Source organism: Oryx dammah, unplaced genomic scaffold (genome assembly GCF_014754425.2).
Source record: "Oryx dammah isolate SB20612 unplaced genomic scaffold, SCBI_Odam_1.1 HiC_scaffold_17, whole genome shotgun sequence".
In the NCBI taxonomy this organism is placed as follows: Eukaryota; Metazoa; Chordata; class Mammalia; order Artiodactyla; family Bovidae; genus Oryx; species Oryx dammah.
Genome location: NW_024070201.1, coordinates 74,388,100 through 74,410,237, shown reverse-complemented (window position 1 = coordinate 74,410,237; position 22,138 = coordinate 74,388,100). Strand labels below are relative to the sequence as shown.

Below are 22,138 nucleotides of genomic sequence, written 5' to 3'. Positions count from 1 at the left end.
GTTGACCGTAACCAAGAGCAGCCGTTCAAAAGAGCTGATTCTCTAGCTTTCCCGGCAGTCCTTTGACTCCATTTTCTGTTCTGCATTTTTGATTTAGCAAGAAGCAAACATCCTTGGTGCCCTTGGGCACCTTTTACGCCCTTCCGAGCAAACTTCATTCTTTCACGGCACGTAGGCATTCCCATCCTCGCTCACAGCTGAGTGGATCGCCCACCAGCTGCCCTGACACCCTGCTCCCTGCTCGTTCAGGTTTGAGTGAGGAGGGGAAGGGCGCTGCCCGAGCCCCAGCTGAAGAAAGCCTCGCCGGGGACTCGCTGCAAGCCCAGACACAGCCCACCGGAGCTCCCCCCTCACCTCTGTGCAGAGCCGGGAGGATCGGAGTTGCAAGCAAAGCCGGAAACAAAAGCCTGGGAGCAAACCTCCCATCTGGCGGAGAGGCAGCACAAAGGTGCAGCTACATAATTTATCACTGGAGGTTTTCTGGGGCTGGGGAAGCTCCTGGCCCTAGAGCCTTTTGGTGGGGGAGAGGGTCTCCTACCCCCTCTCATCTGGGTGAAGGGCCGGGCAGGTACAGGGTAGAGAGACACCTGATTAGCAGTGAAATAAAGACGTTTCGAGGTTGGAAGGAGCTCCGGTGATCTCTCCTCACTCAATTGCTCCACTTCCTGCCCAGCCTGCAGGGCAGGGGGTAGGGGAAACGCTCCAAATAGCCCCCTCCATGGCCCCAGCCTGGGGAGCTGACTGTCACCATGGCCTGGATGAGGACAAGAGATAGTTTCTCTGTTGGGTTGACTATTGCCTGCTGGAAATCAAATACAGATGCTGGGTTCTAACAGCCATACATCTAGCAAATAAGGGCTTCCCAGGAGGCTGAATGGTAAGGAATCTGCCTGCCAAGCAGGAGATGTGGGTTCAATCCCTGAATTGGGAAGATCCCCTGGAGAAGGAAATGGCAACCCACTCCAGTATGCTTGCCAGGAAAATCCCGTGGACAGAGGAGCCTGGCAGACTGTCAGCCCTTGGGGTCGCAAAAGAGTCGGACACAACTTAGCAACTAAACAACAGCAAGAAAGCAAATAAGAAAGGGGAGTTTCCTTGTCTTTCCACTCCACCACCACCCCCCGCCCAACCCCACACTTACCTGCTGTTTAAACAAGATATTTCAACCACAGGCTCAGAGAAGCAAAAAAAGTGAATGGCTTTAAAATATACCTCCCCCAAATGAGAATTTCTGCTCCTCTGGGAGTGATCTCTGGTGACCATTTTTGCATAGCAAGTTGGGACATGTAGTCCAAAAATGACAAATGGGCTTCTGGGGCAGTTAACCCTGGTGAGTCTCTTCTGTATTGCTGGCGCTGTGATAAGTGTTAGCATGTTTTATCACATTTACTCCTCACCGTATCCTTACTAGGAAGATTCTGTTAGATTCCTGTCTTATAGATGGGAAGGTAAGGCTTGGGCCATTTGCTGTCACACAGCTAGTGAGTAACTGCCCCAGGATTTGAACCCAGAGCCTGAGGTGTTAACCCTCTAATCCACACTGGCTCTTAGAACAGACTCTTTTATATATAAGCTAAACCAGAAGACCCTGCTCGAGACTGGTCTCTATTTTATCTCAGATTGACTTCTCTCTGTTTTCAGTCTTCTCAGAGAATCCCAATGCGTAAAGAATTACCTATCCGGTGCTTTTTTTTTCTGATGGAGGGAGGCTTTAAAAAGCTCCCAGGAGATGTGGTTTGTTGCTCTTTGAAGCCATGTGTTATCCTGTGGGCCTTGGGTTTTGAGATGTAGGGGGAGGGGAGAGCAATATTCTGAGCAGCCTCTCAGTGAGCACAGCCGCCTCCAAGCCCTGCTGGATTTGTGGAGTCTTGTTGACTGAGCTCCTGGGCGGGGTGAGGAGACCTCTGCGGACCTGTATGGAGACACAGCCACATTACTGGCTTGAGAGAGAAGACACAGATGAAGATGGTGGTATTAACAGCAACAGCAACAAAATAATAGCTGCTATGATGTACTTTGTATGCATTATTTCATTTAAACCTCCTATCAACCCTATGAAATAGGTGTTACCACCACCCCCATTTCACAAAAAAGCAAACTAATCCTCTGGAAACTAATTGCTCTGAAATTTAGGTTCTAAATGCTCTTTTCTATGCTTGCCTCCTAGGAATTGGTTGATGACAGATTAGGTAAGGATAGAAAATGCCATGTACTTCAAGCTCCCCCAGAAAAGGGCCGTAAAGCGGGACTGTGATCACAGGACTCTCGCCCGTCTCTTCCTGAGGCCGCTTATGCCGCCAACTTAACACACGGGAGCAGCACTGCTGCTTGGCAGACAGTCGAGTTTGTAGACGTCTCAAGCCCTGAAATATCAGGGCTTAATCAAGGGGTGGCTGGATAAGACAGGCTGAGTGAGTCAGATTCTGTAATAGTAAAAGTAGGCGCTGTCATTTATTGAGAGCTTAGTATATGCTAAGGGCTTTTTATGAATTAACTAATTCAATTCTCCTAACACCCGTGGGAGGTAGGGGCTCTTATCCCAGTTTTCCAGATGAAAAGCTAAGGTAGAAATTAAATAACATGCCCAGGTCCAGTGGCCAGTAACTAGCTTTGTTTTGTTCCCGTGTTCTTGACACTGTGCTCTTCTGCGTCAAAACTTTGGAAGCTGACCATTAAAGACGTCTTTTCTGTGTTTGAAACTGGCAAGAGAGGACTGAACTTGCTGGGACCGATAGTCATGTGTCTCATGGTGTCACTTTTGAGAGGGCCCTCGAGGAGAAGAGTTTATCAGATAGATTTTCAAACCAGGTAAGGTTGGCCTCTAGGGATCTAGGGACAGAGATAAGGAAAGTTATGGATGTCAGTAACTCAGCCTGATAACACAGCGAATGAAAGGAACTCTTGTTGGAGAAAGGAGTGAACTTATACTTTACCTGGATACAAGTAGGTAGCCACATTAAAAAGAAGATTCTTGCTTTCTTGAGTATAGGGTAAGTCAGAAATAACCACTTTTATTTCTCATGTTCTGGGCTTCCTCTTTTCCTCTGACTTCAGCTCTCACAGGATTCTCAAGGGATTTGTCATTTTTTTTTCATTTTACAAACTTATATGATCCACACTACATGCAAACATTGAGCGACGCACTGAATACAGATACAAAGCTCCGTATCATACAGTTCCAATTGCCAAGAGACTTCTGGTCTAGTAGGAGAACAGTGGTCCCACAGTGGGCTAAGTGCTGCCATAGAGGAGACACCAGGGGCCCCTGGGCACAGGGCAGACGCTTTCAGTTAAGTCAGGCTCCATGGATCCAGGTGGGGCAGCATCAGGAAAGGGGTCACGTCCTGGCCTCCTGCTGTCAACCATTTTCCTTGTTTGGTATTGGTCCCAGAGTTTTTTTTGTGCAAGCTCTGTCCTCTCAATGGCTGTACAGAAACCCGGGTCTCTCTTGACTCCAGGTATCTCTTGGGTGAGACCAGATCCATTTCCATGTGGCCTTTGGCTGCTACCCCTTCCAGCTATGTCAGTTTTGTCTTGCGGCGTGGGCCTCCCTTTCGGTGGGAGATACTTACTGAGTAACCTGCCCAAGGATTGGTTTCTTGATTGGCCTGGATATAGTTTAGGGTCATTTCAAACAACTTATCCTCATTAAATAAGATTTGTATCTTCATCATGGCTGCCAGTTGATAGAAAAGAAGACAGCATTGGAGAAAAGAACAGGGTTTAAGAAAACCATTCCTGGTGGCCCAGTGGCTAAGACCTTGTGTTCCCAAGGCAGGGGGCCTGGGTTTGCTCCTGGTCAGGGACCTAGATCCTGCATGTTGCAGCTAAAGAACCCGCATACTGCAACAAAGATTGAAGATCCCAAATGCTGCAGCTAAGACCTGGTACAGCCAAACAAACAAATAAATATTTTTGAAAAAAAGAAAAATGTCCTTCACTTATATGAGTGATGCTGTCTCCCTTTCCCATTGTAATCACTTCCATGCTGCGAGAGCTGTCATATCCCTATACACACAGGACAGCCTTTAAGCCTTCTCATTTCTGGTTCAACTTGAAAAAGCTGCTCTGTAGCTGTGTATAGTCACTGGACACCTTGAGCCTCCAGTGAAGGTGTGGTCCCTCCTTGAGCTGAGCATTCTGTGAAGTGGTGAGGAGCAACGCCTTTCCAACTTGAGTGTGCCTCAGTGAGAAGAATTACTGAAAGTCCGGATGCTGAGACCATAGTAACAGAAGAATATTGGTCTAAGGATCAGAATGGGGCTGCCCTCCTGGCTCTCCTACTTAATCTATGACCTTGGCCAAAGGAGATGACCTTACCTGTTAAAAGGGTACAACTGTAATGGTTAAATGAGAACACAAGTGTGTGTGCAAAAGTAGCTTGCAAACTGCTAAGAGAAACCGCAGAACTTCATCATTTGCTGTGTGAAGTCCTGTCTTTTTCCAGACCAACACAATAGTGAGGCACTCATTCAAAGGACTAGGGTTCCATACTCTCCTTGCTTGGCTACTTGACCTTAGAGCAAGGGGAATGGGCCTTTAGCCTTGGCAGTAGCCAGAAGGAGGGGTCACTGCTTGAAATCCATAAACTCGCTGTGCATTTGCTAAATGCGGAAAGAAGGACTTGGAAATCCCAGTATTACCAATTCCCTTTTTGGATCTCAGAGATTTGGAAACTCTTATAATAGCAGTACCACGTATTGGGAAGCAGTATCATGAGGGGATTAAGAGCAGAGGGTCTGGAATTGACCTGCTTGTGTGTGAGTGCTGGCTCCACCCCTTAGTATCTGTATGACTTGTCAACAGACTTCTCCTCCCTGGGTCTCAGAGTCCTCACCTGTAAGATGGTGATAATAATAATAGACACCTCCCAGGACTGTTGAGAGCCTTCAGTGATGTAGCATAAGAAAAGTATTTGGAGAGCACGTGGTAAATATTCAGTGAGTGGTGGCTGTATTTTTGTAAAGCTTTTGCCGTGTGCCGGCCCTGTGCTAAGAAGTTTACATGGATTTTTAAAATTTAAAACATTTTTTAAAAAAAGCATTTATTTAAATATTTGTCTGCACGGGGTCTTAGTTGTGGCACTGGGATCTAGTTTCCTGACGAGGGACCAAACCCAGGCCCCTGGCACTGGGACTGCAGAGTCTGAGCCACTGGACCACCAGCGAAGTCCCAGATTATTTCGTTTAATCTTTACAAAACCCTTTGTGGTAAAGCTATTGTTATTCCCATTTTATGGATGAGGAAACTGAGACTGGCATCAACTAACTCGCTCAAAGTTGTAGAGTTAGTGGTAGAACCAGGACTTCAACTCCAGCCTCTCTGACTGGAATCCATGTTCTCTCCCATGTTCCAGAGTATCTGGTAGCGTAAGCAGGTGGATGTCTCTCTTTTTTTCTAAAGAAAGCAGTGAGAAAGTGGTAGGTAACATGGCTGAGATTTGAGTTAACCTCCTAGGAAGGCCCTATGAGCACATTAACATGTATCCTAAAAGCTGGATTACCGGATGATCAGGGATAGGGAACACTTTGGGAAGAGATCTTTTCCTTGTTGAACAGCATTAAATTGAAGGTCCCATCCCCTTTACGGCCAAAGTAGACTTACAGCGTGGCTGGGAAATAGTGTTCAAGGCCAGAAGCACCGGGGAGCGCTCTAACCGAACACTTCTTGAAATGAAGACCACGGCTTGCCACCCGCAGTCATTTGTTTCCTTTCTTCACTCACCATTCTTTTAGTTAAAAAGGGTTAAAAGCTGTCCTTTATGATCACAGCCAGGACTCGAGTGAAAAGGCAGAATTCCACCTCCCAGGATCCCAGAGGGGCAGCAGTTGTCCAAAAGAGCTGAGTCGTGGAGGATAATGTGTCTGTTTACTGTATGAACATCCAAGCCAAGAGTTTGCCTGTCGCCGGCTGCCTGACCTTCACATGCCGACGTTCAGATGTTGCTCTGACAGGCAGGAAGTCGTGCCTTTTCAACAACCAACTTGATGCCCACCGGATGGAATGCTTTGTTTCGAAGTCTGCAGGGGGAAGTCAGGACTTCTGCTATCACTCAGCCAAAGCGGGTTGGGGAGGCTAAAAAAAAAAAAAAAAAAAAAATTCCCCGAAGGCTTTTCTTTGCCTACTGAATTCCTTTATTTTTTAAGATTTACTTATTTATTATTTTTGGCTGTGTGGGGGCTTTTCTCTAATAGTTGTGAAGTTGTGAGTGGGGGCTCCTCTTCCTTGCGATGCGTGGGCCTCTTACCATGCTGGCTTCTCTTGCAGGGCACAGGTTCTAGGCACATGGGCTCAGTGGTTCTGGCGCACAGGCCCAGCTGCTCTGCCTCATGGACAATCCTCCTGGACCAGGGATCGAACCTGTTCCCCTGCATTGGCAGGCAAATTCTTAACCACTAGCCTGGATTTCTTTTGACTTGCATGTAGCCTAAGATGCTGTTGTCCTTGATCCTGGTACTCAGGTTCTTAGCTTCAAGGCCTTTTAGAAAAGAAGCTAGCTCCCAAATCCTCATGTCCCCGCACCTCCAGCCTGCACTTCTGGAGTATCTTTGATGTGCCCAGGCATGGATCAGCCTCTCCCACAATCCTCTTCTCATCCAAGTCTGTGACTTTTTTATACACCAGGCTAAGGGGACAATACGTGAACTGTGAACTTCCAGATGTTCAAGCTGGTTTTAGAAAAGGCAAAGGAACTAGAGATCAAATTGCCAACATCCGCTGGATCATGGAAAAAGCAAGAGAGTTCCAGAAAAACATCTATTTCTGCTTTATTGACTATGCCAAAGCCTTTGACTGTGTGGATCACAAGAAACTGTGGAAAATTCTGAAAGAGATGGGAATACCAGAGCACCTGACCTGCCTCATGAGAAACCTGTATGCAGGTCAGGAGGCAACAGTTAGAACTGGACATGGAACAACAGACTGGTTCCAAATAGGAAAAGGAGTACGTCAAGGCTGTATATTGTCACCCTGCTTATTTAACTTATATACAGAGTACATCATGAGAAACACTGGACTGGAAGAAGCACAAGCTGGAATCAAGATTGCCGGGAGAAATGTCAATAACCTCAGATATGCAGATGACACCACCCTTATGGAAGAAAGTGAAGAGGAACTAAAAAGCCTCTTGATGAAAGTGAAAGAGGAGAGTGAAAAAGTTGGCTTAAAGCTCAACATTCAGAAAACGAAGATCATGGCATTTGGTCCCATCACTCCATGGGAAATAGATGGGGAAAGAGTGGAAACAGTGTTTATTTTGGGAGGCTCAGACTTTATTTTTGGGGGCTCAGACTTTATTTTGGGGGGCTCCAAAATCACTTCAGATGGTGACTGCAGCATGAGATTAAAAGACGCTTACTCCTTGGAAGAAAAGTTATGACCAACCTAGATAGCATGTTGAAAAGCAGAGACGTTACTTTGCCAATGAAGGTCTGTCTAGTCAAGACTATGGTTTTTCCTGTGGTCATGTATGGATGTGAGAGTTGGACTGTGAAGAAGGCTGAGCGCCGAAGAATTGATGCTTTTGAACTGTGGTGTTGGAGAAGACTCTTGAGAGTCCCTTGGACTGCAAGGAGAGCCAACCAGTCCATTCTGAAGGAGATCAGCCCTGGGATTTCTTTGGAGGGAATGATGCTGAAGCTGAAACTCCAGTACTTTGGCCACCTCATGCGAAGAGTTGACTCATTGGAAAAGACTGATGCTGGGAGGGATTGGGGGCAGGAGGAGAAGGGGACGACAGAGGATGAGATGGCTGGATGGCATCATTGACTCAATGGACGTGAGTCTGAATGAACTCCGGGAGTTGATGAGGGACAGGGAGGCCTGGCGTGTTGGGGTCCATGAGGTCGCAAAGAGTTGGACACGACTGAGCTGAACTGAAGGGGACTATGGTACTTAACACAAGGTAGCACAACTGGTCAGGGGTCCCAGCTCTGTCCGCTCCAGGTCCAGAGCTTTTTCCTCTTCCCCTCCCTCCCATACCTTCTCCTCTCCATTCACCCCCTTACCCTGATCGCCTCCTTGGTGTGGTCCTGCTCCCTGCTTTGTGTGGTTAGCAGTATTTCTCAACCTTCCATTTACGTTTTAGGCTGGATAACTTATTTGTTTGGGGGCACCTGTCCTGTACATTGGGAGGAGGCAATGGCACCCCACTCCAGTACTCTTGCCTGGAAAATCCCATGGACGGAGGAGCCTGGAAGGCTGCAGCCCATGGGGTCGCTGAGGGTCGGACGTGACTGAGCGACTTCACTTTCACCTTTCACTTTCATGCGTTGGAGAAGGAAATGGCAACCCACTCCACTGTTCTTGCCTGGAGAATCCCAGGGACGGGGGAGTAGCCTGGTGGGCTGCCATCTATAGGGTCGTGCAGAGTTGGACACAACTGAAGCAACTTAGCAGCAGCAGCAGTCCTGTACATTGTGCAATATTTAGCAGCATCTGTGGCCTTTATCCTCTGAATTCCATCCGCATCACCAGTTACAACCCAGAATGTCATCACACATTGCCAAATGCTCCCCAGGGAGAAAAAAACATCCTTCACTGGGAACCACTGTGGCAGCCTATTCTTCCCCTTCATCGTTCCTCCCCGCAAAGGGGGTCAGTGTCTTGGTGAGCCCCATGGCACGGAGTCCTCTGGAATACTTAGTTATTACTCTTTCATCCCAGCCAGAGTCCCCGAAAGTGGTTCTTATAGCTGTGATGAACTGATCACACTTAGAAAAGTTTCTCAGGCTCTGGTGCCCAGGGTCTGAGTGAAAAAGAAAACAAAACCCTCCCTTCTCAGTGCTCCCAGAACGGGCCAGAGAGGAGGGCACTGGGGCTTCGGTGCTTGCCTGGGAAGAATCCTCCGTCCTGCACTTGGGGAGACCTGGAGAGACAGGTGTGCTGGCCTTGGAGTAGAGATGCAGCTTCTCTCAGATGGAGTCCTGTGGCTTCCGCAGGAAGTCCTGCACCTTTTCTAGGGCAGCCAGTTCCCTTAGCATATGGAAGGCGAGGGCAAGGCCTCCACTGAAGGTGGGGTGAGAGCCGTGGTCCTTCACGCCAGAGAAATACCTTTTGGCTGTAGTTTCAGAGCACAGATCACAAAGGCTGGCCGTCCCCCACCCCCACCCCCAGCCATCTGAAGTTAGGGACCCCTGCTTTCTGCTTATCATTGTCCTGGGGGTGGATGTGAAGAGGGAGGGGTCTAGGGAACAGCAGTCCTTTGCTTTCGGTGGGAATAGCAATCCACTCTTTCACTCTGGGCCCTGAACCCTAAAGCTGGCCCGAGGAATATAATGTGAAGTGAGCATGGATGTCAAGGAGATGAGCCAAGAGAGGGACGCTGGGCCCGGGAAATAGGAAAGGAAGCGGGGTGGCATCTGGGAGCTGACTCCTTCCCCATTCCAGCCCAGCCCGAGGGCAGCACCCAGCGGAGGGGAGGACAAGGAGAAGAAAGCAAGTGGGGGAGATGAGCAAGGGAGAGGTGGCCCCCGTCCTTCCCAGCTGCAGCAGCCCAGCGGGTTAGATGAATGCTGGGGCTGGGGGGGAAGAGTGACCCTGGCAGAACCCTTTGTTCCAGCTGAGGCTGGAGCGGGGGCACCGAGCCATTCACACGCCATCCCAGGGCATCCTGCTGGGCACGCTGGGGAGGGGGCACAGCGGCCGGTCATGGGACTTGGCCAGGCAGATAGCTGGATGCTCAATAGGGAAGCCCAGCTGCGTGCGGCAGGGGCTGGGGGCGGGGCGGCCCCTGCCTTCTTTCCTCCAGGCCGCGGCCAGGCCCACAGACAGGAAGGCCCTGGCTGGCCCCAGTCGCTCTGCCCCAAGGCAGCCTGGTCCCCCTACCCCGTCCCCCGTCCCCCCTTCTCCTGGTCACCCCCCTTAGAGGTGCGCTCTGACTGTAGAACTCCCAGCAGTGTCTGCTGCTCCCTGCTCCCCAGTGTGACTTGTCATCCCCAGAGGGGCGCCAGCATTTTAATTCAGCGTCCGGGTCCTAAGTCCTAATAGAGGCAAAAGCATCCATAACGCCGCCTGGTTTTGGAGGGAAGGACCTGGAAGCCTTTGTGCATTGGCCTCCTGTGCCTGGCTCCCTTTCCTCGGGACCACTAGCCCTGCAATTGGTGTCATTTTTCTCTGGGCCTTTGCGGGTGTGCAGAAAACCCTGCCATAGAGGGGAGACCTGGGCCGTCTGTGAGCCCAAAGTCAGACAGTATCTTCTGGACTGTTTGTGCCTAGAGGAGGGGGACGGCACCACGACGTCATCCACGTCTCCCTGCAGTCGTCTCCCTGATCTCCTGGGTAACAGTGCCCCTAAACTCAGCTCCTCTACCTTGCCCTCCCCAGAATGGGTTTTGGTTGGGTGGGAGCTGAGCCCTCACTGGTTCCTTTTCCCTCTGCCCAGGACTGGCCAGCAGCCCCGAGTGTGCCTGTGGTCGGAGCCACTTCACGTGTGCGGTGAGCGCCCTCGGAGAATGTACCTGCATCCCTGCCCAGTGGCAGTGTGACGGAGACAATGACTGCGGGGACCACAGCGATGAGGACGGGTGCAGTAAGAACCCTTCCCCCCCGCCCTGGGCTCTTGGGAGGGCGACGGATATAAACAGATGGGAGGTTTCCTCACAGCTTGTATGGCTTCAACCTCCCCCTATTTCCCATATTTCCACACACGTATAGTCAAAAATAGTAGCTCAGCTGATAAAGAATCCGCCTGCAATGTCGGAGACCCTGATTCGATTCCTGTGTTGGGAAGCTCCCCTAGAGAAGGGAGAGGGTACCTGCTTCAGTATTCTTGGGCTTCCCTGGTGGCTCAGATGGTAAAGAGCCCGCCTGCAATGAGGGAGACCTGGATTCGATCCCTGGGTTATTGGGAAGATCCCCTGGAGGAGGGCATGGCAACCCACTCCAGTATTCTTGCCTGGAGAATCCCCATGAACAAAGGAGCCTGGCAGGCTGCAGTCCATGAGGTCGCGAAGAGTCGGACACAACTGAGCAACTAACTGAACACAGTCAACATAGCCAATGAAACAGAGACTTTAAACAAGCAGAGGAAAAAACAGCCTTGAATAATCTCTGTATTTGTGTGCCTGTGTATTTGTGATGCCTATTTGTACATTTTTAAATGTGCACACTGTACATGGATGCAGACTATTTATTTCTTACGTTGGTATTCTGTGTAATCACACCTTTTTAAATAACATAAACTTGGTAAGAAATTTTATATTCTTGTTAAGTCTCCTCTTTCCCCTAGTGCAATAACATACACAACAGGCTAGGGTGCCCTGGATACACGTCCTGGATGTGTAGCAATATTGCTCCTGAGCCAGTTACTTGTCTGGGTTCTGGGGTGTGGCCCCTACCCGGCAGCACCTACATCTGAGGGAGGCTAATTAGTCTCATAAGAGTGAAGCTACAGCCTGGACCTTATTACCTCTAACCAGTTTAGCTAATTGCGACGGTGGTAAATGGCTCACTTTCATGGAGCACTTTCATATGCATTATCTCAAAAGACCTCTCTGAGTCAATTGTAATTATCCCCATTGTACAGTGGGAAGAACCTGGAGCTAAGTGAGGGGAACTGGCTTGTGTGATAAAAGTAATGAGTTCTAGAACTTGACTTCCAGCCCAGGTGTGTCAGTCATTTAATAAGAGGAAATAGGGGAAATACATTTGTTTCTCTTTTCATGCTTTCCTTCACTGCTTTCCCAGTGTTTTGAGTTCCTCAGACTCTTCTGTCCTGTGAACCCCTGACCACCCCTCCCTAAGGAAGCTCTCTCTTCTTAGCTGCTGTTTCTGCCTGGTTCTGTATTAGTGGGGGCCGGGGACAGTTGGAGGAGCCAGTGAGGAGGGACCGTGATTCAGACAGAGCCAGAGGGAAGGATGGGGCCTGCCTCTGAATAAGTGCGCCAGACTGACCCCTGTTCCCCTCCCCTTCCCTGGGCTCAGAGCTACCCACCTGCTCCCCTCTCGACTTTCACTGTGATAACGGCAAGTGTATCCGCCGCTCCTGGGTGTGCGACGGGGACAACGACTGTGAGGATGACTCGGACGAGCAAGACTGTCGTGAGTGCTGGGCGGGGCTGGGTGGCTTCCATTCGGCTCGGCGTTTCCATCAGAAAACGAGGCCCCGGTGTTTCACCATTGAGGATAATGTTTGCTGTGGGTTTGTCACATATAGCTTTTATTATGTTGAGGTGTGTTCCTTCCATTCCTGCTTTCTGGAAGGTTTTTTATCATAAGTGGATGTTGAATTTTGCCAAAGGCTTTCTCTGCATCTATTGAGATAATCATGTGGTTTTTAATCTTTTAATTTGTTAATATGGTGGATTACATACACCCATGGCTGATTCATGTCAATGTACGGCAAAACCACTACAATATTGTAATTACCCTCCACTTAAAATAAATAAATGCAAAATAAAGAAAGAAACGAAAGGAAAATGAGGCCCCAGCCCGTGGTCTTTGGCTCTTGTCCTTCTACCTGCTCTCTCGGCTTATCTGAGCCCCCCTGGCAGGGTGGGGACAGCCAGCTCCCCGGCTCCCTAGGGCAGCATGGGAGCTGCTCTGCTCCACCAGGCTTCCTGCTGGGCGTCCGGGCGCTGGCCGGCCCCCCGCCCCGGCCTGCAGCAGCCTGACCGCTCTGTGCCCACAGCCCCCCGGGAGTGTGAGGAGGACGAGTTCCCCTGCCAAAATGGCTACTGCGTCCGGAGCCTGTGGCACTGCGACGGTGACAATGATTGCGGCGACAACAGTGACGAGCAGTGTGGTGAGCGGTGCTCGGGGGGCGGGCGCAGGCAGGGAGCTGGTGGATGGCCTGGCCGAGGCAGGGGCAAGAGCCTCAGGCGCCCTAGCACTGCCCAAGCCTTGAACTGCCCGGGCATCTGGAGCAGCTGAAGGAGAGCAGGACGGGGAGACGGGCCGACACCCCGGGGAGCACAGAACCGGAACCTGAGGCCAGTCTCTCCAGGGCCTCTTCTTTCCCCTCAGGAGTCTATACCGAACCCACGGAGTCTTGCTGGGCCTGGGTCAGACTCCCAGCGGGGCAGCGAGGGTGGGAGTCAGGGAGGATGACAGGAGGCTAGCCGGTGCGGCTCCTTCAGGATTGCCGTCCCATTGTGTACCCCCTTCCGCACCCCCCAGACATGCGCAAATGCTCGGACAAGGAATTCCGCTGCAGCGATGGAAGCTGCATTGCTGAGCACTGGTACTGCGACGGAGACACCGACTGCAAAGACGGCTCCGACGAGGAGAGCTGTCGTGAGTGGCCCCAGGACTCAGGCTGCCGGGCTGGGCTGGGCTGGGGGCAGAGGGCGCCGTGCAGTGGGCTGAGGGCCAGGCCAAGGAGTGAAAGGATAGCGTGGACCGGCCGGGAGGGTGGGTTCTTAGGCAACAGCTCCTCCTGGGCGGGGCCGGGAAGGAACAGGTGCCCCAGGTGAGAATGGAGGCCTCCCTTTGGTCCTCTGGCATACGGGCGCGTATCAGGGCCACACCCAAGGAAACTTCTGTGTCTGAGCGCCTGGCCCCTTGGAGGAGTCCCGGCCCCTCTCATCTGAGGCGGCCTGAGTGCGTGCCCTTCCCCGCCTTGCCCTCCTTCCAGCCTCAGCAGTGCCAGCGCCCCCCTGCAACCTGGAGGAGTTCCAGTGTGCCTACGGCCGCTGCGTCCTCGACATCTACCACTGCGACGGTGATGACGACTGCGGAGACTGGTCGGACGAGTCTGACTGCTGTGAGCGCTCTGGCCAGCTGGGTGGAGGAGGGGAGGCCAGGCTGGGAGGAGCTCCTGCGGGGGGCGGGGGTGAGGCCCGGCTGTCAGCAGGGGCAGGAGCTCGGGAGAGGAGCTTCTGGAGTCCCTGGTTCCCTATGGGGCCAACATGGGTACCAGGGCTGTTGCTTCCTGGTCCACTGTGGGACACTGCGTGTGCGGACTGGCTAAAGACAGAAGCCTGGCGTGTCTCCCCAGCCTCCCACCAGCCCTGCCGCTCTGGCGAGTTTATGTGCGACAGCGGCCTGTGCATCAACGCGGGCTGGCGCTGTGACGGCGATGCGGACTGTGATGACCAGTCTGATGAGCGCAACTGCAGTGAGTGAGGGGCAGTGCCAAGGTCTGGGCCGGAAGCAGGGACAGGCCGCCTCTGATAAAGCTCCAGGATAGTTAAGACAGGTCCACCACGTACAGTCATGTAGGTTGGGCTCTGCACAAAGGTGCTAGGTCCAAAGGATGCCAGTCCCCCGGTAGACTTATATAGTCCATAATTCTCTAGATTTATATAGTCACCATGGCAGTTTTCCAGCAGATGGCAGTAAAATGTCTAGAGGAAAAGACACCTTTTTTTGATTCCCACAGAGATGCCATAGAGACCAACTGTGACCCTGGTGTCAAGAAGAGTGTCAAAGGGATTTCACTGCGGTCCTTTAGTTAAGATTTAGCTCGGAAGACAGGGGGTGCCGGTTTGATCTCTGTTCAGGGATTAAGATCCCTCTTGCTTCCTGGCCAAAAAAATCCAAAATGTGTAACAAAAACAACATTGTAACAATTCAACACAGACTTTAAAAATGGCCCCCCAAAAAGAAAAACGGTCCACATCAAGAAAAAAAAATCTTAGGGAAAAAAGAAAAATGGTGTGGGTGCTGGCATGAAGTGCAGCCTAGGGTGGCAGGGTGGGGCTTCAGGCTAGAGCGGGGTCAGCCTCTCATCAGCCCTGTGCTTTGCCCAGCCACCTCGATGTGTACGGCGGAACAGTTCCGCTGTCGGTCGGGCCGCTGCGTCCGTCTGTCCTGGCGCTGTGATGGGGAGGACGACTGCGCAGACAACAGCGATGAAGAGAACTGTGAGAGCACGGGTAGGGTCTCCCTGGAGGACCCCACGCCCCCGAGCCCGTAGGTAGGCTGGAGCAAGGAGGTGGAGAGAGGGTGTTACTGCTGCTCTCCTGCTGCCTCTCCAGTCGGGCCGACGTGACACTTTCATAAAGTCTTGCCCGTGGCCTGGATTTGTCCTGCTTGTCTCACTCACCAGTGTCAAATCAGGTGCATCCGTTGACCCACAGCCTCACGGCCTGGAACACAATATCAGGGCCGGGAGTTTCCATGGTCTCTCACATTCTTACTCACGCGAGGCCCGCACCTGTTGCTCTGGCCTGCTCTCCGGTTGACAGCCCTACGCCCCCTCCCCTAGCCGCACAGGTGCCGGACACATGGGTGGGCTCTCTCATTCTGCCCCGTGTCCCATCTCACCGTGCCACTGTGCTGTCCTGGGGAGAACACGCACGCAGACAGCCCTGTCTGAGCTGTTTCCTGCCCTGGACCCCGACCCTCCCACCTTGAGTCTCATCTGTCTCCAGCTCGGCCTAGAAAATGACAGGCTCCTATTCTTTTTTGTTGTTGTTGACCCAAGCCCCGTCAGCCCTTCCCGGCGCTGACCTGGCTCTCCTTCCCTCCCCATCTTCCTCTCTAGGAAGCCCCCAGTGTGCCTCGGACCAGTTCCTGTGTTGGAACGGGCGCTGCATTGGGCAGAGGAAGCTGTGTAACGGGGTCAACGACTGTGGGGACAACAGCGATGAGAGCCCACAACAGAACTGCCGTGAGTGTCCCCACCCCACTCCCTGCCCGTGGTTTGTGGCCGCGGCCCACCCATCTGCTTCAAAGAGAGTCCTCCCCAGGGACGCTTGCAGCCCCGGGAGCTGTTCTCCGTGGCCCAGGTGGAATGCCAAGTCGGCCGTCTCGGGGAGGATTCCGGGCTCAACTCCCATCTCTGGCTTGGCTGGCACAGGGCCCCGGACGGGTGAGGAGAACTGCAACGTTAACAACGGCGGCTGCGCCCAGAAGTGCCAGATGGTGCGGGGGGCCGTGCAGTGTACCTGCCACACCGGCTTCCGGCTCACCGAGGATGGGCGCACCTGCCAGGGTGAGCTGGGGCCCCCGGCGGGAGCAGGGCCAGGGGGCTGGGTTAACCATGGGTCAGCCCTCTGAGAGACGTGACCCTGTGTCATTATCTCAGTAGCCCCGGGAGCTGGGGATTGTTGTCCCTCTCGTTTCGAAGATGGGGGGGAAATGAAAACTCAGAGAGGCTGTCACTTAATGAAGGTCGCAGTGCTGATGAATAGCGGAGCTGGGACCCCAGCCCAGCTCAAAGCCCTTAACCACTTGCTCTGTAGTCTTCCCGCTGGACCTGGGAAGTAGGCGGGTGTGTGGGCAGAAAAGAGCTGGTCAGCTTGGGAGCTGGGGCTGGAAGATGGTAGAACCAGGATCTGCCCTTGCTCCGTCGTCACAGATGTGAACGAATGTGCCGAGGAGGGGTACTGCAGCCAGGGCTGCACCAACAGCGAGGGGGCTTTCCAGTGCTGGTGTGAAGCAGGCTACGAACTCCGGCCTGACCGGCGCAGCTGCAAGGCTCTGGGTAAGGGGGGGCGGGGGTTGGCGTTTGACTGGGTGGGCAGAGAGCTGAGCAGGGCAGCCAGGGGCTCTGATACTTGGAGATTGGTAGAGAGTTAGAGAGATGGTTCTTTTTTTTTCTTTCTGCCTTTTAATTTTATATTGGGGTATAGCTGATTAACGAGTTTGAGCAAACTCTGAGAGTTGGTGAAGGACAGAGAAGCCTGGCGTGCTGTAGTCCATGGGGTCATAAAGAGTCGGACACTACTGAGCGACTGAACAACAAAACTGTCAATTAACAATGTTGGGATAGTTTCAGGTGCACAGCAAAGGGTCTCAGCCATGCATATACATGTATCCATCTCCCCTGTACTCCCCTCCCATCCAGGCTGCCACGTAATATTGAGCAGAGTTCCTTCTGCAATACAGGTCCTTGTTGGTTACCCATTTTAAATATAGCAGCGTGTACATATTCATCCCAAACTCCCTATCTATTCCCTCCCCGTATCCTTCCTCCCGGGGGACATAAGTTCGTTCCAGAGAGATGTTTCCATCGCAATAGAATGGAGTTGTGAGTTGCATTCTGGGCCCCAAGAATGGGATGAGATGTACGCTTTGCAGGCTGCCAGTCTTCTCGTAATGATGGATGCTGACGGCTTGGGACATGCCCTAGTGGGCCAGGGGGCCCCTTGGAGCTTGGGGGGGTGCATGCTGATGGCTGCCAGGGGGCAGCTCTGGAGCCCAGTGGGGGCCCCGTTTCTATGCCACGTCCCAGGGCCGGAGCCTGTGCTACTCTTCGCCAATCGCATCGACATCCGGCAGGTGCTGCCGCACCGCTCCGAGTACACGCTGCTGCTCAACAACCTGGAGAACGCCATCGCCCTAGACTTCCACCACCGGCGCGAGCTTGTCTTCTGGTCCGACGTCACCCTGGACCGGATCCTCCGCGCCAACCTCAACGGCAGCAACGTGGAGGAGGTTGTGTCTACAGGGCTCGAGAGCCCAGGTAAGGAAGGAGGCCCCACGGGGAGGGGCAGGGCCACACCACGTGCAAAGCCACCAAGGAAGGAACACGTGAGTGGCCACAAACCTTTAGGCAGCAAAACATCTCACATTGAAACCTTGCATGCAGCTCTAATACAGAAAATGTTCACTAGTCTACATTCATTTTATAGGCTCAGATTTGTAATATTTGCTCGTTATTGAGCTCGGTCAGTGAGAATACTGAGACCGTTACGTTGAGGAACTGTTTGAAACCAGAGATTTGTGGATGACAGCTCTAATTCTCTATCAGCCTGGCATCCCATCTAATTCTGACTTTTGTTTTGATTACTTCATATTAGGAATATTCTGATGGACCCAGATAGATAGCATCCAAATGTCTGCAGATTAGAAAAACAGTAGCTCACTTTGCCATCTCAGGCCATCCGACAAGCAGGGGAAGTGGGTTAGAATTCAGTATTAATTAATTAAGCACAAAGCACATTTGACTCAGATGCTTATGGAACTGATACTGTTCCCCTGTAAAACCCTGAGGCACAAATTGCAAACCCTGGGGCCAGTGGGGGTCAGGGAGCTAAGATTCCGGAAGTGGAGTATGATTGGCTGAGAGGAGGAAACGCATGGCCTTGGATGGTTACTTGAGTTCTCTTTGCCTCAGTTGCTTCCATCCTCATGGGGATTATTATAGCACCTAACTCACACAGTTGTTGTGACAATTCAAGGTAAAACGTGTGTTTGTAAAATGGTGAGAAGAAGCCCAAGAAACAGCTTCGTGCAAGAGTTGCCCTTGTTTCTCTAGCACACAGGGGCCCTGGCTGAACCCCTGACACTCTTTCCATGGCCTCTCTCCACCAGGGGGCCTGGCTGTGGATTGGGTCCATGACAAACTCTACTGGACCGACTCGGGGACCTCAAGGATTGAGGTGGCCAACCTGGATGGGGCCCACCGGAAGGTGCTGCTGTGGCAGAACCTGGAGAAGCCCAGGGCCATCGCCTTGCACCCCATGGAGGGGTGAGCGAGTTGTGACTCCAGCTGCCACGTTCCTCTTACAACCTTTAGGGACAGTTCCTCTGTCACTTGGGCCAGACTTTACTGGGGGGCCAGGGGACCTCACAGTGTGGTGTTAATAGCCTTGGCTCTGCACTCAGACACACCTGGGTTTCCAGCTCTTCGGTAACTGACTGTATGGCCTTGGGGCTAGTTCATCTCTCTAGGCTTCCATTTTACTCATTTCTAAACTGGTGATAAAAATATACCTACCTCACAGCTGTGTGAAGATGAAGTGAGCTGATGCATTTTAAATGGCATGACGCACATTATATAGGTGGTAGCTGTTTAGTATTTTTGTTATTAGTTTATAGGGTTGAGCGAATTAATAACAACTAGTAATTTTATTAATAGAAGAAAGGTCTTTTGCAGGGGAAGTTATTTGCCTCTGGCTTTTAAAAATTAAGTGCAATCAATTGAGAGGGGTGTCTTCTAAGACCCTACAGTTACAGGTGAGCTGTTTTAGAAACATGGTGTCGTGTGTGTGTGCATATGTGGGTGTGAAAATTACAAAAGGCAGTGGTAGAGGCTGTGACCAAGAAGAAAGTTCTTGTCCTAAGTAGTAGCCCACTAGTATTTTTTTTCAGTTTCACAAGGTCAGGATTTTTATCTGTTTTGTTCACTGCCATGCTCTCAGTGCGAAAAGACATGCTCATCTCATAGCAGATACTCCAAAATATTTTTGTTAAATGAATACGTTCTCTGTCTAGAGACATTTAAATTCAAGCATCGAGGAACTTCCCTGGTGGTCCCGTGATTAAGATTCCGTACTTCCAATGCAGGGGGCATGAGTTGGATCCCTAGTCAGGGAACTAAGGGCCCACATGCCATGCGATGTGGCCAAAAAAATGTTTAATAATAATAAAATAAATAAGTCAAACATTGAAAAACACTCTGAAACCCAACAGAATGTATTGCCGACCAGTTGGAGTCCCTGGGTGAAATCGATAAGAGCCCTCTGCCTGATTACTATGCTGGGTACCTTACCTGCCTTCTACTACCTGCCTCTCAATGTCCTTTTCTCTCTCCCCAGGACCATTTACTGGACAGACTGGGGCAACACCCCCCGCATCGAGGCCTCCAGCATGGATGGCTCTGGCCGCCGCATCATCGCTGATACTCATCTCTTCTGGCCCAACGGCCTCACCATTGATTATGCCGGGCGCCGTATGTACTGGGTGGACGCTAAGCACCACGTCATTGAGAGGGCCAATCTGGACGGGAGTCACCGCAAGGCTGTCATTAGCCAGGGTGAGGCCCTTCCTTTACTCTCCTTCATCTCTTGTTCTGCTTACCCTGTCCCAGCCCCCAGAAGCTTTTGGCAGAGGGTGAGATTTGTACAGATGCCAGGCCTGGGCTCAGGGGCCGGGCAGGCCATGTGTAACCTGAGGTCCTCTTGGACTTTCCCCAGGCCTCCCGCATCCCTTTGCCATCACGGTGTTTGAAGACAGCTTGTACTGGACAGACTGGCACACCAAGAGCATCAATAGTGCCAACAAATTTACTGGCAAGAACCAGGAGATCATTCGCAACAAACTCCACTTCCCCATGGACATCCACACCCTGCACCCCCAGCGCCAGCCTGCAGGTAAAAAAAGAAACGCTCACCTAGTGAGCTTCCAGTGCTTCTGAGAACCTTCCTTGTACCTGTCAACAGTTGCCAGGATTTCCAGCAAGGAAATTTAAGGTTGGCGCTGGTGTGGACTCATTTCGCCCTCTGCTGGACCTGTAGGGTACAACATGGAGACTTAGGGAAGACTCATTCTGCTTTGCTATCCCCCATCTAATTCATGCAGACATTTCCTGTGTATCAGGTATTCACTCTGCTCATAGGTGGGGGCAGATATACAAAATAAGAAGACATAGTTTCTTCCTTCAGGAAGATCATGCCTTTGCCAAACCCCCACTCACTAGTCTTGGGACTCCTTCTGCCAACCTTTGGCCTCAGCTGACCCTCTCGCTCTGGGCTTTTTGAGCAGGGAAAAACCGCTGTGGGGACAACAACGGAGGCTGCACCCACCTGTGTCTGCCCAGTGGACAGAACTACACCTGTGCCTGCCCCACCGGCTTCCGCAAGATCAGCAGCCACGCCTGTGCCCAGAGTAAGTGGGTTTAGGGCCCCTGCCTCAGTGGACCTGCCTTGTGAGGGTGGGTGGAGCGAATAAGGGGGAGGAGTTTGGGAATTGCCTGGCTAGGGGAGGAGCCAGCTCCTCAGGCAGCCCCTGGAGAGGAAGAAGGCAAGGAGCTGAGCGCTCCACTGTCAAAGCTGAGGGCTGAGGGCCCCGCGGTCATCCCTGAGGGCTCAGGGACACCAGAGAGTCAAGCATGAGCCCCTGCAGACAGGCTCGTGGGTCATTTCACCCAGGACGCTTTGTCTCTAGGCAGCAGGAGGTTTCCAGACCCTTCTATAAAGCAAGGGAACGGTTCCCTAGCTCTTTACCTTTGGGCTTCCCTGGTGGCTCAGACGGTAAAGCGTCTGCCTGCAATGTGGGAGATCCAGGTTCGATCGCTGGGTCGGGAAGATCCCCTGGAGAAGGAAATGGCAACCCACTCCAGTATTCTTGCCTGGAAAATTCCATAGACAGAGGAACCTGGTAGGCTATATAGTCCATGGGGTCGCCAAGAGTTGGACACGACTGAGTGACTTCACTTTTACCTCTAGTATCACCCTAAAGACTGTCTTAGCCCCTAAACCAGAAAGTAAGGTAAAGACATCTGATGATGCTCTGTATACAGAGCCCAGGATAAATAAGTGTCTAGTGAGTGAAAGATGATGGGTTCCCTGGGGGCTCCCTGAACTGCTGCTTTGTTTGGCTTCCTTTGAGCTCCTGAAGGTGTATTGCCTTGAGAGGGTGGGCCTTGTCTAGCTCAGAGGCACAGGTGATTTTTTTTCCCTAAGAATAGCCCAGAGAGGAGTGATCCAGCTGGGTGGCACACCCAGCCAGGGGCTGGGGAGATGCTTCGCACATCACGGCTCTTCTGTTACTGCTGCGTGCCTGCCGCCCCCCTTGTCTCTGGTGAAAACAAAATTTCTCTCAGGACCTAGGTCCTTTGCAGAGAGTGAAATCAGGGAAACTATTCCAGGGAACAGAGGCAGGAGTCATTCAACGCACTTTGAATTGAGAACCTTGTCTCCTTGCATTCTCCTGTGCCCAGCTCTTCCCATGTGGTCTTGATGAGATGCAAGGAACTTCCCCCTGAAAGAAGTTCAGTTGATCAAGTGAGGCAGGAAGTGCCTTTCTAAGCAGAATAGTAGACTGGAAAATATTCAGACAGACCAGAATAGGGGCAGAGGATGGAGAAGAGCCAGCTGGGAAAATGCTGAATAGGAGTGTGGCCAGAACTCCACCTTTGAAGTCAGACATGAGTTCAAGACCCCTGCTCCGGGTCTTGGTAGCTGTGGGATCCTGGGCCAGTTCTGGGCCCCTGGTAGCCTCTGGATCGTTGATCCAGAAAATGAGAATAAGAATAGCGTGAACCGCAAAGGACTGTTAGAGGGGTAAAGGAGACAAGGCAAGGGAAACGGGAAGCTCAGCGCCGGGCAAGGAGCAGGTACTCAGCAAATAGTCATTACTGGCCCGAGTCACGAAGAGCGTAGAGGAAGGGGTCTTAGACCATACAGTGGAGCGGAAGTCCTGAAGCAGACGCAGAAGGCAGAGCGGTGGGGTGGGGGCTTGATAGAGATCTAGCCCAGTGCACTAGGTGAGCCTGAGCAAAGTAAGAGCAGAGGAGAGCTGAGATGCG

At 51.9% G+C, this 22,138-nt stretch overlaps 1 protein-coding gene across 1 annotated transcript in view; it reads left to right on the top strand.

Annotated features, from left to right (window-relative positions):
• Nucleotides 1-22,138, top strand: part of LRP4 (LDL receptor related protein 4) — a 53,477-nt gene that overhangs the window by 4,567 nt on the left and 26,772 nt on the right. Inside the window, exons 2-16 of the mRNA XM_040259148.1 lie at nt 10,382-10,528; nt 11,923-12,039; nt 12,629-12,742; nt 13,117-13,233; nt 13,574-13,702; nt 13,937-14,056; nt 14,691-14,816; nt 15,428-15,553; nt 15,743-15,877; nt 16,244-16,369; nt 17,120-17,350; nt 18,202-18,358; nt 19,428-19,645; nt 19,806-19,982; nt 20,374-20,496. Coding sequence (XP_040115082.1) covers nt 10,382-10,528; nt 11,923-12,039; nt 12,629-12,742; nt 13,117-13,233; nt 13,574-13,702; nt 13,937-14,056; nt 14,691-14,816; nt 15,428-15,553; nt 15,743-15,877; nt 16,244-16,369; nt 17,120-17,350; nt 18,202-18,358; nt 19,428-19,645; nt 19,806-19,982; nt 20,374-20,496 — 2,163 coding nt within the window. The remainder of the gene's footprint in view (nt 1-10,381; nt 10,529-11,922; nt 12,040-12,628; nt 12,743-13,116; nt 13,234-13,573; nt 13,703-13,936; nt 14,057-14,690; nt 14,817-15,427; nt 15,554-15,742; nt 15,878-16,243; nt 16,370-17,119; nt 17,351-18,201; nt 18,359-19,427; nt 19,646-19,805; nt 19,983-20,373; nt 20,497-22,138) is intronic.